The sequence below is a fragment of the Neophocaena asiaeorientalis genome, unplaced genomic scaffold (assembly GCF_003031525.2).
Source record: "Neophocaena asiaeorientalis asiaeorientalis breed wild unplaced genomic scaffold, Neophocaena_asiaeorientalis_V1.1 scaffold282, whole genome shotgun sequence".
Lineage (NCBI taxonomy): Eukaryota > Metazoa > Chordata > Mammalia > Artiodactyla > Phocoenidae > Neophocaena > Neophocaena asiaeorientalis.
This window is the reverse complement of record NW_020172595.1, coordinates 300928-314311: the sequence shown is the minus strand read 5'-3', so window position 1 is coordinate 314311 and position 13384 is coordinate 300928. Positions and strand designations below refer to the sequence as shown.

At 46.6% G+C, this 13384-nt stretch overlaps 1 protein-coding gene across 1 annotated transcript in view; it reads right to left on the bottom strand.

Annotated features, from left to right (window-relative positions):
- Window positions 1-9659: 9659 nt before the first annotated feature.
- NEU1 (neuraminidase 1) overlaps window positions 9660-13384 on the bottom strand; it is a 4019-nt gene continuing 294 nt past the window's right edge. Inside the window, exons 2-7 of the mRNA XM_024738624.1 lie at window positions 13325-13384; window positions 12694-12886; window positions 11710-11972; window positions 10918-11100; window positions 10508-10730; window positions 9660-10402 (exon numbers count right to left, since the gene is read on the bottom strand). The exon at window positions 13325-13384 is cut by the window's right edge and continues 16 nt beyond it. Coding sequence (XP_024594392.1) covers window positions 10176-10402; window positions 10508-10730; window positions 10918-11100; window positions 11710-11972; window positions 12694-12886; window positions 13325-13384 — 1149 coding nt within the window. The 3' untranslated portion in view covers window positions 9660-10175. The remainder of the gene's footprint in view (window positions 10403-10507; window positions 10731-10917; window positions 11101-11709; window positions 11973-12693; window positions 12887-13324) is intronic.

Here is a 13384-nt window from a genome sequence, read left to right as displayed (position 1 = left end):
TTATTTATTTTATTTTTGACTGCGTTGGGTCTTTCCCTGCGCGCGGGCTTTCTCTAGTTGCAGCGAGCGGCGGCTACTCTTTGTTGCGGTGCTTGGGCTTCTCACTGTGGTGGCTTCTCTTGTTGCGGAGCACGGGCTCTAGGCTCGCAGGCTTCGGTAGGTGCAGCACGCTGGCTCAGTAGTTGTGGCGCACAGGTTTAGTTGCTCTGTGGCATGTGGGATCTTCCTGGACCAGGGCTCGAACCTGTGTCCCCTGCACTGGCAGGCGGATTCTTAACCACTGTGCCACCAGGGAAGTCCTACAATACTATTATACCTGAGAAAATTAATAATTCCTAATATTACTTACTAGTTAAATCAATACTCACATTTTTTCAACTGTTCCCCAAATATCTTTTATGGTAATTGTTCTTTTAAAGAGCCAGTATTAATTGATTCAAGGATCAAGCACTTTCTTTTACTGTTATATCTTGTTAGTCTCTCTCTTTTTTTAATCTTTACTTATTTACTTTCTTATTTTTGGTTGTGTTGGGTCTTCGTTGCGGCAGGCAGGGTCTCCGTTGCGGCACGCGGGCTCTTCATTGTGGCGCACGGGCTTTTCTCTAGTTGTGGCGTGCGGGTTTTCTCTCTCTAGTTGTGGTGCACGGGCTTAGTTGCCCCGTGGCATGTGGGATCCTAGTTCCCGACCAGGTATCGAACCTGTGTACCCTGCATTGGAAGGTGGATTCTTTACCACTAGACCACCAGGGAAGTCCCTTGTTAGTCTCTTGATTCTAGAACAGTCCCCTTCTTTCTGTGACAATGATCCTTTGAAGAGACTAGGCCAGTTGTCTTGTAGGACATTCCACATGTTGGCTTCATCTAACTGTGCTCTCTTGGTGTTTTTAACTTGTTCCTCAACTTTCTGCATTTTCTTTAACCTGGAAGTTATACTTAAAGGACTAATCAGATTTTTTTTTTTTTTGGCTGCACCACACAGCCTGCGGGATCTTAGCTCCCCAACCAGGGATCAAACCACTGGACCACCAGGGAATTCCCTTAGAGACCTAATTAGATTCTGATTACATGGTTTGGGCAAGAATACTTCATGAATGACACCATGTATGGCTGCTGTAACAAATTACCACAAACTTGGTGGTTTAAAGCAACAGATATTTATTCCTTCACAATGCTGGAGGCCAGAAGTTCAAAACAGTTTCACTGGGCAAAAATCAAGGTGTCCACAGGGCCTTGCCCCCTCCAGAGACACTATGGGAGAATCTGTTCCTTGTCTCTTCCAGCGTCTGGTGGCTGCTGGCATAACTTGGCTCGTGGCCACATCACTCCAATCTCTGCCTCTGTGTCACGCTGCCTCCTCCTCTTCACTTGTGTGTATTGTGGCCTCTTCTGCCTCCCTCTTATAACGATATACGCGATTTCATTTAGAGCCCTCCTAGATAATCCAGAATTATCTCCCCATCGCAAGACCCTTGATTTAATCAATCTGTAAAGACCCTCTTTATCCCTGTATAAGATAGCCTTCACAGGTTCCAGGCGTTAGAGCATGGATATCTTTTAGGGGATCATTTTTTCAGTCTACCACGTGCTATATACTTCACAGGGCCTTGTGTCAGGGGGATTATAAAGTCTACTTGTTCCATTATTCTTTTTTATTTTTAACATCTTTATTGGAGTATAATTGCTTTACAATGGTGTGTTAGTTTCTGCTTTATAACAAAGTGAATCAGCTAAACATATGCATATATCCCCATATCTCCTCCCTCTTGCATCTCCCTCCCACCCTCCCTATCCCACCCCGGTACCATTATTCTTTTTTTTTTTTTATTCTTGACCTTAGTTTGATTGCCCGGTTACAATAGTGACCCCCAGGATCTCTTCATTGTAGAGGTGCTTTCCACCCTTGTGAGTGGCAAGATGGGTTAATTCTTTGGCACTGTTACCAAACCAGGTTTGTTTGCCTGACGCGCAGCAAGCCAAACGCTAGGTTTGTAGCAGAGAGTTTATCCACAAGGCAGCCAACTGACGGGATGAGAGAACAAGTCTCAAATTTTCTTCCCAAAAAGGCAAGGGGCTTGGGGTATTCATAGGATAAAGCTGAGGTGTGGGGAAAGGTAATTAGAGATAAGAGGAAGGTGCTCAATCAACGTTCTGCACAGACACAACTAAGCTACAGGTTTCTTCTTGGGACCTATGTTCAGAAAATGGCTGTGTTAGTATGCGCTGAGGGTGAATTTTTTGTCCTTCTGATGTCAAAATGTCATGGAGCAGACACTCTGTGCCCAGACACTCTGCATGCCCAGATGGAAGGTCAGTGGTCTTAACCAGTCTTAACTGGTTCTATCTTGAACTGGACACAGACAACTCCAAATCTCAAAAAAACAACTTGGGCAAACACTGTTTAGGCTATGTGATGCTCAGAGGACATGCAAGTTTTTTGTAAAAATGGAGTGAGCTTGATCAGTGAAGGCAGGTTACAGTTTATTATTTATTAATGGCTAACGGCTGACTACCCTTGGTTTCAGCATCTTGTGAATGAATATCCAGTCTCCATCAACCTTCACCTAATGATTTTGGCATCCACTGATGATCTTTGCCTGTGTAGGGGAGGAAATAGTTTTCCTTGACCCGCTTAGGGTCCCTGGCTGGGTTTGAAAAATCAACCTGACAAAGACAGATTAACAGGAGAAAAGCATACACATTTATTTAAGTTTTACATGACACGAGACTTCATGAAGAAATGAAAACCCAAAGACATGGCATACTTGCTTTTACATAAGGTTGAACAAAAGAGACAATTGTGGAAAAGTGTCTAAACTATGGGGGGAGGCTGAAGAAGGTAAGAATTACTTTTAACAAGTTCTGTGTTTGTTTTTTTTTTTTTGGTGGGATCTTAGTTTCCCAACCAGGGATTGAACCTGGGCCCATGGCAGTGAAAGCGCTGAGTCCTAACCACTGGACCACCAGGGAATTCCCAACAAGTTCTGTTTGTATAGAATTCTCTTGGTCGCCAACTTCTTGTGCTCCTGGTTCAGGGAGGGCACCTTTCAAATGGGAATTTTCACTCAAGTTTGCAAAATGATGATTTTCCAATTCGATTATTCTTTCTACACTTATTTGCTGACATTCTTCTGTAAAACAAGTAATAAGTCATCTCATCAACTCGTACTTTGTCTAATCTGAATTATTTTTTCCTACTGCAAACGTAGGAGAAATGATTCATTCTTTTCCTGTATTTACAGTATTGTGTGTGTAAGGGGTTGGTGTAAAATTGTCCTCCAGGGGTGGCAAATGAATTCTCCCTCTTTTTTGTATACATGGGTCCAGGAAATTTCCCTGTGGTACCCTTGACCTTATCAAATGCCTTGCTGAGACTCAGATGTGCAGAGACACTGGCCTTCCCCTGACCTCTCCTTTTAGAATCTTGGCCAAGGAACATGTTAGCTGCTCTCTACCAGGCTCCCACCTCCAATGGCAAGGGCATTACAACGGCTTCAGGGATTCCAAAATACCAAAACCAAGCTTGGTGGAGGTTAAACAACACACTTCCCTTAAATTGGTTGATAGGAACATCACAAAGTTAGATGGATTTAAGATACTGAAGCATAAAGCTCATTATGCATCTTCACCCTTCCCTCCAACCTCATCCTCTCTTGATGCACGTTGGCATTCGCTCTGGACACTACCTTTGTGGTTGTATTTTTTAAAATATATATATATATTTATTTATTTATTTTTGGCTGTGTTGGGCCTTAGTTGTGGCATGCGGGATTTTTCGTTGCAGCGTACGGGATCTCTAGTTGTGGTGCGTGGGCACTCTAGTTGTGGAGTGTGGGCTTAGTTGCCCTGCAGCATGTGGAATCTTAGTTCCCCGATCAGGGATCGAACCCGTGTCCCCTGCATTGGAAGGCGGGTTCTTAACCACTGGACCACAGGGAAGTCCCTTTGTGGTTGTATTTTTGCCAAGTTACCCAGAGGTCTCCATTTATCTTTTTCCTTCTATTTATTTATTTGTCCCTTTATTTCTTTCTGTTTCATTTTATTTTATTTTAAATTTTCCTTCTACTTATTATTATACACAAAAGTGTATATAATAATTATGTACAATTTAAAGAAGACTAATAAACAACATGTACTCACCACTGAGCTTAAGACCAGGTACTGCTAAATGTGTGGCTGGCAGATTTGGAGGCCACAGGAAATGTGACTTCTGGTGTTAATCCCACGGGAGTATGAACTTTTTGTTAGGAATTTTCCAGATACTTTTATTTATTTTCCTTTTCTTTCCCCCCCCTCTATCCAGAGCAAAGATGGAGGCCAGTTCGCACGCTGAAGATGCGGCCTTTTGATACTTTATTTACAAAGAGTAGTCAGCCTGTGAGCTGTAGTTTGCCAATTTGACTTTTTTTTAATTGCACTAAAACATGATTTATCTTGATTCCTGAGTTTTTTGGTGTTCTCTTAAATTTTGCACCCAAGGCAGTACTGCTTTCCCACCCCGGGGCGGGGGTGGGAAAAATGCTCTTTTTTAACTTTGTCAACTAAAAAAAAAAAATAGTGCAGGAGGCTGCAAATAAGAAAAGAGTTTATCTGGAGTCTTAAGAATTGCAGTTAGGGAGACACAGATTCGGGTAACCCTGAAAATGTGTTCCAAGGAAAAGAAAGAGTCAGGGGCTTATAAAAACACAAAGCCACAAGGTTGTTAAAAGTTGCCTGGCGAGAATTATGATTGACTAAGTCAGAAAATATTTGTCCACAGGGAATCACAGGTTGTTTTAGGGTAGGGGTCTGATAAGTAGACTGTCACGAGTTACTTTATATGTATCTTGGGTTTCTAGCAGGTGTTCTGGATGACTTCATAAGGTCAAAAGGTCAGATTCCATCCAGGCTGAGATGTGTATAAGTCACATTTCCTTAATGGCCTCCCAGCTCCATTTTAGAGAGCTCTCTTAGCAGTACCAACTCCTTTTGATTTTCCTTTCACAATTTCCAGAACTTTTCAGGACCTTGGCTTTACATCCTGACTGCAAATCTGTGATCCACTGTAATCCTGATTTGGTCACTGAGCATTGACTGATGTCCTCAGGGCAAATGCCAGCTCCAGGGCTCATTTGTTTTTCTGGGTTCTTACTGTCCATTATTTATGGTTTTTGAAGATTTCCCTTACTTTCTCACCAACTAAGCCCTACAGTAAAAATGTGTTTTTTTTTTTTTGTTTTGGCCTAGCCACGCGCCTTGCGCTATTTCAGTTCCTGGACCAGGGATTGAACCTGAGCTCTCGGCAGTGAAAGCGCACAGTCCTAACCACTGGACCGCCAGGGAATTCCCTAAAAATATGTTTTAAAAAATATTCTATCCAGAATATTAGGAAAGGGAAGACCTACCCTTTCCTTGTGGTAAATTTAAGTCCGTTTTTGTTTTTTTTGTGTGTGTGTGTGTTTTTGTTTTTTGTCAAAAAGAAATGAAAGCCTATGTCTTAGATCTTCTTTCCTAATCCTTTTTTTGGGGCAAAAGTGATGTACCTCGTCCTGCTCCTTCCTGATAATGACTTCTGGTTGTGAGGACTGAATTAGTGAGAAACTGTACCTGGTGCCTGGTCCCTGGTATTTGCTGCTCAATATACCTGTTAGGCTCCTTCTATTGTTTAAGGGCAGCCTGATAAACAGGGAGAGCCCAGAGTCCTTTCAATGCCGAGCCAAGGGGCTGGGGGGAGGGGTGAGAGGCTTCGAAGCGGGCAGAAGGGCCTATGTTAGGGGGTTAGGGCTCCATGCTAGAATTTCGCTGCTGATCCAGGTGGCACTCACCAGGCTGTAGTTTTCAAAGTCCACTTTGTCCTATTTGTACAAATAATCACATACCTTCCCCTTTCAGTCTCCTGCCACTCCTTCTAATTCCCCCTTTATATTAAAAGAAAAAAAGCCAACCAACCAACAATTCTTCAACCCTTTCTGCACCCCTGACTTGTGTTCTAACCCTGGCTTTCAAACTTGAATGTGCATTAGAATCCCCTGGAGGGTTTGCTAACACACTGAGTGCTGGGACCCACCCCCAGAGCTTCTGATTCTGCAGGTCTGGTGGGGAAAGGGGTGGTCAGTATAGGGGGAAGGTCAAGCGTTTCTAACATGTTCCCAGGGAGTGGCTGCCACCTACCTGGAACCACACTTAGAAACACTGGCCCAGCTCCTTACCCACCCTGGACTTGTCTTTCCTCCTGTATTAAGCATCTACCACGTGCTAGGTGTTGTGGCGGGATTTAAGATGCCCAGGTAAACAGGCAGGTTCGGTCCCTGCCATCTTTTATGGTTATTGGTGTTTTTTAAACACAAATTCTTCCTGTTGAAACAGTTTCTCTTTTGAGATCTTTTCTTCAATGTTTTGAAATCTAGTCTTCCTAAGTCTAGGCTAAAACGTCTAAGAGACAGTTTCTCAAAGTGCAGCCTAAAGTCCCCAGTGTTAGACTCTCCTGTAGTTCCTTTTAAAAATGCAAGGCCTGGACTTCCCTGGTGGCGCAGTGATTAAGAATCCGCCTGCCAGCGCAGGGGACACGGGCTCGAGCCCTAGTCTGGGAAGATCCCACATACCATGGAGTAACTAAGCCCGTGTGCCACAACTGCTGAGCCTGTGAGCCACAACTACCGAAGCTCGCACGCCTAGAGCCCCTGCTCCACACAAGAGAAGCCACCACAATGCGAAGCCCGCGCACTGCAATGAAGAGTAGCCCCTGCTCACTGCAACTAGAGAAAGCCCGTGTGCAGCAATGAAGACCCAACACAGCCAAAAATAAATAAATTTATTTAAAAAAAAAATGCAAGGCCCTGCAAAGGAGGCAAGAATATACAATGGAGAAAAGACAGGCTCTTGAGCAAGTGGTGTTTGGAAAGCTGGACAGCCGCATGTAAATCAATGAAGTTAGAACACACCCTCACAACATAGAGAAAAATAAACTCAAAATGGCTTAAAGACTTAAATATAAGACATGACACCATAAAACTCCTGCAAGAAAACATACGCAAAACATTCTCTGACATGAATCATACCCATGTTTTCTTAGGTCAGTCTCCCAAGGCAATAGAAGTAAAAGCAAAAATAAACAAATGGGACCTAATCAAACTACAAGCTTTCGTACAGCAAAGGAAACCATAAACAAAATGAAAAGACAACCTACGAACTGGGAGAAAATATTTGCAAATGATGTGACCGACAAAAGCTTAATTTCCAAAATATACAAACAGCTCATGTATCTCAATAACAACAAAATAAACAAAACAAAAACAGACAATTGAAAAATGGGCTGAAAACCTACATAGATATTTCTCCAAAGAAGATGTACAGATGGCCAACAGGGACATGAAAAGATGCTCGACATCACCAATTATTAGAGGAATTATATGTGGAATCTAAAATATGACACAAATGAACTTATCCACAAAACAGAAAAAGACTCCCAGACACAGAGAACAGACTTGCGGTTGCCAACGGGGAGTGGAGGCGGAGAAGGGATGGATTGGGAGTTTGGGATTAGCAGATGCAAACTATTACATATAGGATGGATAAACAAGGTCCTACTGTATAGCATAAGGAACTATATTCAGTATCCTGGGATAAACCATAATGGAAAGGAATATGAAAAAGAATATACAAACGTATAACTGAATCACTTTGCTGTACAGCAGAAATTAACAACATTGTAAATCAACTACACTTCAATAAAATACATTTAAAAAAAAAAAAAAGCAAGGTCCTGGACTGATTCTAGAGACACTGAACCTACAGGCAGGTTTGGGGTAGGGCCAGGACTCTGGTTTATAATGACTCCACTCCGCCCCCTCCAGGGGGGGAGATCCTTCCTTGAGGAGCCTCTCTCTTAGCTGAGGGTTCTTGGCTATGAAGAAGGAACATGATTACTTCCTTACAAGCCCCCTGCCATGTCTACTTCACGAGGCAGTAGCTCATGTGGCAGACATTCACGGTATCATTTCCTCTATCTCCTCCATTATTTCTGATAAAGTTGTTAGCAAGACTTTCTCAGATGTGCATTTTTAGTGGCAGTGGATAGCAGATGTCCCAGTTGCTGCAGATGCCACCCCCCCACCGCACTTCCTGCGTCATATCTATTCGTCCACCTGTGTTAGAAGAGCAGAGCCCGCCCTCCCCGGCCATGCTGCCTGTGTTCGTCTCCCATAGATTCTGCCTCTGTTTGGGTGTCCTGTGTGGCAACAATGTGGTTTACTGGCCAAGGTAAAATATTACATCAGGTTACTCTGAGACCTGGCAAGTTAAGGGGAGAAATGAAGCATTTATCCTGACTTTCCCATACAAATCATGCTTCAGGGTAACCCAACAGCCTTGAGGAGGGACAGTTCCTTTTTACTAAAGAATTCCAGCTAATAAATGAGGACAAAATAATAGAATTCAAAAACCAACATTTCACAACCCCTCATGAAATAAGTGATTCAGGCAAAAGTCATCTGTGGATGAAACTGTCAGTTGGAAGGTTGATGGGGAAACCTTACAAAGGAGGGGTCAGGCTATGGCCATCTGAACCCATCACTCAATTCAGCTTCACTCAGAGAGGGACAAGGGGGCAGCACTTGCTTCCTGAGGGAGCACAATAGGAAACACAGAGCTCTGGGAAGGAATCTTGTCCCCCGCCTCCCTCACCCAGTGGAATATGAATCTAATTAAACCTTCAGGTTTGATAACTGGAAATACAAGGGATGGAGGAAAAAAGTTAAATGACACTCTGAGGAAGAAACAGATGAATCCAGAGAGTGGAACGTTCTACAGGACAAATGAACATATTTCTGTGTAGACGGTATCAAAAAGAAAAAAAAAAGAGAGAGAAAGAAGAGAGGATAGGAGGCGTAACTACTGTAGACTGAGATTTAAGAAACATCAAAATGCAATGTGCAGGGACTTCCCTTGTGGCACAGTGGATAAGACTCTGCGCTCCCAATGCAGGGGGCCCGGGTTTGATCCCTGGTCAGGGAACTAGGTCCCACATGCATGCCACAACTAAGAGTTTGCATGCCACAACTAAGGAGCCCAGGTGCTGCAACGAAGATCCCACACCAACAACGAAGATCCTGCATGCCGGAACTGGAACTAAGACCTGGCGCGGCCAAATAAATAAATAAATAAGCAAGCAAACAAATAAATATTTTTTTAAAAAGAAAAGAATGTCTTGAACATTCCTACCGTCTCATCCAGGCATTGCATTTTCTTTCCATATGGAGAAAAGCTGTGGCTGTCCCACTCAGCTGTTCTTTCTTTTCACAGCATCTCCTTTAGGATGAGATGTTGTTGTCTCACATAATTGCCACAGTGCTTATTTCTCTGCCAGGCTGGCCTGGGAGAGGCTTCTCATCTGCATTTTACACACCTGCTCCCTGTTTCATGGAGGACAGTATCTCACCCCACCTTAGAAATACAAAACAGCCAGTTTTTAATTATCTTATGAGGCTCCTCCTCCTTCCCCTCATTACACTTGTTAAGAGCAAGTTGCATTTCTGTGATAAGAAGGAATGCGAAAAAGAAAGGAGGATTTGATTTGCCAAAGTCACAGATTTTCACAGGCAATAAGCACACCAGCTTCCTCCCCAAAACTCACTCCCAGTCCCACAAGTGTGCACGAGGAAAACAGACATGAAGATGTGCACTGACAGAACCACAGAGACTCTGCAAATATTCATTCTCCTTCATTAAGAACGTTAAGTTATAAACATTTTGATTCATACATAGTCAAAGTGGGTGGTGCACCTCGTTCCTTACCTTGAAACCAAATGTCCTGCCCTTCTGGAGCTTTCACCAACCCTCTCCAAAGCCAGTATCTTACCCCAAAGAGGTAAGCCTTCCCCAATTCCCTGAGTTCACATTTATTTAATGCTACAGGCCCACCTAGCCCTGTCCAAGAAAAGGACCAATCATTGCCCTGAGAGGGCAGACCCAGCAATGTGGAAGAGAAGTGTTCCCACGTGTGGGCAGCTCTTCCTATGTGGGAGAAGCCAGGTTTTTAGTCCTAAGGAATGATTTCCCTGTCAAAGAGAAGCTGATTTTGCAAAACGCTAGACTCTAAAGGAAGGTGGAACCGTCTTCTAGGCTCCTCCAGTAGACCCTCTACAGACCCATGGTCCTGAGGCTGAGTCCAGGGCCTTCTATCCCCTTGGCAGGTGTACAGCTCAGAGTGTCCCATAGACGCTGACTTTGGCCAGGGAGATGCTCTCTATGTACTGTTTCCGGCCTTTCTCATACAGGACATAGAGTTGCGGGGCCTGGTCCTCCCCGCCCACACTGCCCTCCAGGGTTGCCAGTGAGGAGTAGCCACTGGGCCCTGGCCACAGCTGGACCGTCTCCTTCTGCCATGAGGTGCCATTGCTGAAGCTCCAGCGCAGGGTCAGGTTCACTCCTGGGAACAGCAGCAGAGTCAGGGGAAGGAAGGTCTCCCCCTAGAGAAGGCCTCCTTCTCTAGGTCACGGGGGCTCCTCGCCGACCCCACCTGGCAGATACTCACGGAACTCTGGATGGGCTGGGTTGGAGAAGAAGACAATGCCGGAGTTGGTGGCCACAGCCCCTGCGGCCACCACAGGGTCCACGAGCTCAGGGTCGAAGGTCACATCACGGGGCCTCAGAGTATCACAGGCATCATAGCTGCGGAGGATGATCCGGCAGTGGCAGTGGTAGTTGTTCTGGTTCCGGGCATTGATGACCACTGAGCCATCGGGGAGCTCAAAGGGCTGAGCGGAGAGAAGAGGGCTTCAGGAAGACGCAGGGTGGGGGCGGGGTGAAGGGCCCTGTCCCTGAGGGAGCAAGGCTGGGTGGCACGGAGCTGGGCAGCCAGGCCCGGGGTCCGTGAGTGAAACGGTGCTCTGGAGGACAGAGCAGGTTGAGCAGGTGGGGGACAGCCTATGGACTCCTCCTGACCTGGCACTCGTCAGGGCTGAAATCATTTTCCCGCTTGGGCTGGCCATAGGGGATGCCGCTGACCCCACTCCCATAGTGCCAGGAGGCGCCGCGGTCATCGCTGAGGAGGCAGAAGACCCCGTCCCGCTCCAGCGTCCCATGGCCACACACAATGAGCCGGCCCTTCCGAGGCTCCCGCTGTTTCTGTGGGAAAAGGACAGGGGTGCCACAGACGGAGACCTTGAGGGGGCTCAGAAGCAGGGGAGGGGAACCAACCACCTCCTAAGTGTGAGGACACACCTTGTCCCCTTCCGTTCTGTCCTTGCTTGCTGAGGGTTCCACAAGCATTACAAACACCCACTGTCTGAATTAAGAAGCTCTTTGGCAGAATAAGCTCCTTCGGGACATTCAGGGTGTACTCTGGACAGGCTGTGCATAGGACAAGGGGGCCCAGCCACAGGGGGAGATGGGAGCTTAAACCCAACCTGTGTTCACAGGCCAAGCTGTGGACCATGGCACAGGCTTGTGTCTGCCCAAAGGAGGGCTTTCGTCTAATCTGCACAGGACTTTCTAACTTTTTTCTAATCTGCATATGGATCAGTGCAGCCCTGTTGACAACCCCCAGATGGGAAGCCAATGGCAAAATTCCACCTTCCCTTGGCAGGGTGTTCCTCCCAGGATGTCCCTTTCTTCCAAGGAATGCCACCTAAGACAGAAAAATCTGACTTCACAGGATCTTCTCTTTGCAAAGGAGTCCATAACGGGGCAGACTCTCTATGAGGCACCTCCCTCCACCCATCTCAGGACAGAGACCTGAATGCCAGAGCCCGGTCCGGGGGCAAACATCTCAGTGCCTATGTCCAAGGAGAGGTTCCGAGGAGAACTCCAGGAAATGCCGTCATCCTTGCTCCACACCAGCATGGTGGAGGCCACCTGGCAGCCAGCCTTGTGAGCACAGAGGGAGTAGAAAAGGAAGACCACTCCTGTTGTTGTATCGCTCACCACTGCCCCCAAGTTCAGCCCATCTGGGCTCTCCCCATCGTCCACAATGAAAGCTGTTGGAGACCATGTACTGCCTAAAGAAAACGGAAGAAACCCAGGGTGAGCACTCTGGAGGTTCCCTTTCCACCACTCGCTGCAATTTTCACCTCCTGCTAGGGACCCAAGGCCTTATGATGGCCCCACGAGACCTGCCCCTCCTTACCTCTCAGACCTTATCTATTCTACCCTTGCTCACTCCATTTAGCCGCACAAACTCCTTCTCATTCCTCAAATACTCCCCTCCTTGCGGGGGGCGCGGTGAACTCTGTCTAAGCTTGTTACACCTGCCTGGCTCTTCTTCCAGGCTCACTTACCTCCTCTGAGTCTGCTCAAATGTCATCTACTCAAAATTACAGTCAAATTCTGGCACTCTCCATGCCTCTTGCCATGTTTCATTTTTCTCTACTGCACGTATCAGCTCCCAATACAAAAAATACATTTACTTATTTATTATGTTTATTGTCTGTCTCCCCCCACCCCAGTAGAATACAAGCCCTGTGAAGGCAAGGAATTTTGCTTTGTTTTGTTCATAACTGTATTCACAGAACCTAGAACAATGCCAGGTATATAGTAAGTGCTCAGTAAATGTCTGAATGAATGTTCAACTCCTTGGTAAGCCCAATTTCCAGATCACTGCCCTGGACACCTTCCTGCCTTAGGTTCCCTCTACTCTTCAGGGATCCAGCAGCCTCAAGGCCCTAAGGCAGGTCAAGCTCCCCACCCATCCAGCCTCTTGTGACCCAGGCATCTTTATACCCTGGTCCGTGGACCTCCGCAGAGCAATGAACTTAGCTCCTTTATCCGATGCTGACATTTTCCTGGCCTCAGCAAAGGCAAGGAGAGTGCCCCGAGGAGAGGTGGTGATGAGCGGGATGCGGAAGGTGTCCACAGAGCCGATCTGCTTCCCGCTCACCCACAGCAGCTGCTCCATGGTCACAAGCGGACGAACCTACGAAGCGAGGAGGGAGGGTCAACAGAACAAACGTAACTTGGGGTTTTAGGGTGAACGAATAGCGGCTCGGAGTTAGGTTCCCCTGGGAGAGGCAGGGTGATGGGGATCCCGAGTGGGAGAAGGGGTCCCAGAACGAGGAAGGGGAACCCTGAGGAGAGTTCGGAGCGAAACTGGGGGCTCGGAGAGGTGGAGGGACTACGAGGGGACAAGGAGCCCTCAGGGACAGGGAGACCTCAAAAGGGTAAGGAGCTCGAAAGAGGAGACTCAGAGGGAAAGAGGACAAGGGCCCAGAGAGGGAAAGGGACTGGGAAAGGAGTGAACGGGGTCAGAGAGTTCCTCGGAGGAGAGGGGGCTCAGCAGCCTAGGTCCCGGGGTACAACTGGGCACAGACCGCCTGCGTGAGTCGGGGATGGGGCTACGCGAGGGGTGACTCACCAGACTGAAGTCGTCCTTTGCCCGGGCCCCGACTCCTGCTGAAGACAACAGCAGCAGGAA